The sequence below is a fragment of the Sprattus sprattus genome (genome assembly GCF_963457725.1).
Source record: "Sprattus sprattus genome assembly, chromosome: 3".
In the NCBI taxonomy this organism is placed as follows: Eukaryota; Metazoa; Chordata; class Actinopteri; order Clupeiformes; family Clupeidae; genus Sprattus; species Sprattus sprattus.
Window position 1 is genome coordinate 23,429,940 of NC_137922.1, and position 2,500 is coordinate 23,432,439.

Here is a 2,500-nt window from a genome sequence, read left to right on the forward strand (position 1 = left end):
AACCCTCCCTGTAAGAACGGCGGACGCTGCATACGCAAGAACGTCTGCACCTGTCTGGAGGGATACACTGGAAATATCTGTGAGAAGAGTGAGTATCACATATGCATCCTCACCAAGCATCCTGCTTTGTGTGTGTGTGTGTGTGTGTGTGTGTGTGTGTGTGTGTGTGTGTGTGTGTGTGTGCACTCCCCACGCTGCACAGCATATGGAAGAGGAAATGAAGACATATGGGCGCTTTATATTGAGTGGTGTGTGTGTGTGTGTGTGTGAACGTGTTCGGCGGTGATGGATGTGGCGTAGGAGAGGCCCATCTCTGAGATCCCCAACCGCTCTCTGCTGGGTGGGGGGGGGGCACATATGGCAGTCGCACACAGGAAGTGAGCGGAGATGTCGCTGAAAGGAGGAGGAGGAGGAGGAGGAGGAGGAGGAGGAGGAGGGGCAGGGGATTACTTAACGTGGCACTGTGGCACATGTCAGAGGCTGCAGCCCCAAGCTTTAATGGGGACTGTCAGGGAGGGTCCACCCACGCTTCTGAAAGTTTTATAGCAATATGCGAAAGTTCCACATGGCGCACACACACACACACACACACACACACACACACACACACACCACAACCCCCAGGATATCTCCAGTTCAGCAGTTGAAGAAACGTTAAACTCGATGGAAAGGAAACCGAAGAGCTCTTGAGAGACGTCCATGTAGGAAGGGAGGAGGCTTCCTGCTCTGTCATAGCACTGAGAATGCAGATGGTCAGTTCTGGACAACTAGACTAGTGCGATGAAAAGCTTTACGCTCAAAATGTCACTGCTCTGTTGAACTGAACACACACACACACACACACACACACTCACACACACACACACATACGAGCAGTCTATTTTAGAAGACGTGTCTTTGGATGTCTGTGTTATTTGTCTTGGCCAGATGGTCTGGTCTGGTCCGCTGTGGTAGTCAACAGTAAGTAGAGGAGGGGGAGTAGATTAGGGCACAGTGTTGTCATGGGGTGACTTCATTTCCTCAGTCGCTTGTAACATCCTCTGCTGGTTGTTCCACATTAATATGTTCGTATCTTCCGATTGCCCAAAAGATATAGCCATTTTCCATCCTGTATTTCATTAAAAGTAACAATATCCAAAATAAAGATAAGCTGTAGCAGTTTTTAGAGTGGTCGTCATAGTCTCATGATCACTCTACAGGAAGCATGTGTATTTAATATGGAGCTATGCAAGCCGATCCCTTCATGCTAAGCCGTTGCCATTAGAAACACTGATTTATAAACACTGTTAAAATCAACAGTAGATATGAAAGCTGTGCATAATATGTACTGTATGTAAGAGCTTACATTCCTCAAAGTGTCTACCTGTGTGTACATGATAAGAAATTGTTGAAAGGCTTATATTACATTTGTATAACATGGTTGATTATCATGGAAAAACATTTGTTCCTTTGTGTTTGACTTGTAATTCACACGTTCCAGACCTAATGACCTGCTAGCAAAATGTACATTTTTGTACTTTTTGGTCACAATAGTGCTTATTAAGGCCTGAACGCTGTTATTTAGTCCTGCCTTGTAATGTTGGGCGCTGATGAGTACTGATGGCGTTCTGCTGGGTCGGGTCTGCAGGTGTGTGTGAGCCCGGCTGCATGAACGGCGGGAGGTGTGTCGGTCCAGATGTGTGTGACTGCCCCTCTGGCTGGCGCGGGAGGCGCTGCGATAAACGTGAGTGGCGACACGGAAAACACGGCGCACGGGCGTGACACACACTCCTCACACACAGTCTCTCCTTGTCGTCTACGCCCTCTCTCTCTCTCTCTCTCTCTCTCTCCCCCTTTCTTTCTCTCTCTCTATCTCTATGTATGTCTCCTCACCCCACGCCACCCCACCCCTGGAAAGGCGGAACAGGCATAACATTCCTTCTCTCTCTCTCTCTCTCTCTCTCTCTCTCTCTCTCTCTCTCTCTCTCTCTTTCCCCCTGAGCGAATGCCTCTGTGCCAAGAGTGTGGCGGCACACATATGGAGGACATTTATCTCTGTGACTGGTCTGTCCAGCAGGCAACACACGCACCTCTCTCGCCGTGTCTCAAACACACACACACACACACACACACACACACACAAGCATTCTCTGTCTCTCTCTCTCTTGCATACAGCAAAACAATCACAAAAACATACTTTTACACAAACAGATAACACATACGTGTGTGCACATGCACACATACACACACACACACACACACACACACACATATATTGTCATATATTCTTTCAGTTGATTCAGGACAAGTAAAACTTCCACTCTGTGCATGGTGTGTGTGTGTGTGTGTGTGTGTGCATCAGATCACAGAAATGTTTATTACTAATCAAAGCGAATACCATAACAAATGAAGTGAAGCTCATGTATGATCATAGAAAATCAGAAAAGTCCATTTCATAGATTTATGTGTGTGTGTATGTATCTGTTAGTTTCTGATTTCTTAAACGTCTATATATTTAAGT

At 46.7% G+C, this 2,500-nt stretch overlaps 1 protein-coding gene across 1 annotated transcript in view; it reads left to right on the forward strand.

Moving 5' to 3' along the window:
• The window catches only part of LOC308362675 (von Willebrand factor D and EGF domain-containing protein), a 77,863-nt gene that overhangs the window by 71,477 nt on the left and 3,886 nt on the right, over nt 1-2,500 (forward strand). Inside the window, exons 28-29 of the mRNA XM_080835404.1 lie at nt 1-88; nt 1,628-1,723. The exon at nt 1-88 is cut by the window's left edge and continues 8 nt beyond it. Coding sequence (XP_080691530.1) covers nt 1-88; nt 1,628-1,723 — 184 coding nt within the window. The remainder of the gene's footprint in view (nt 89-1,627; nt 1,724-2,500) is intronic.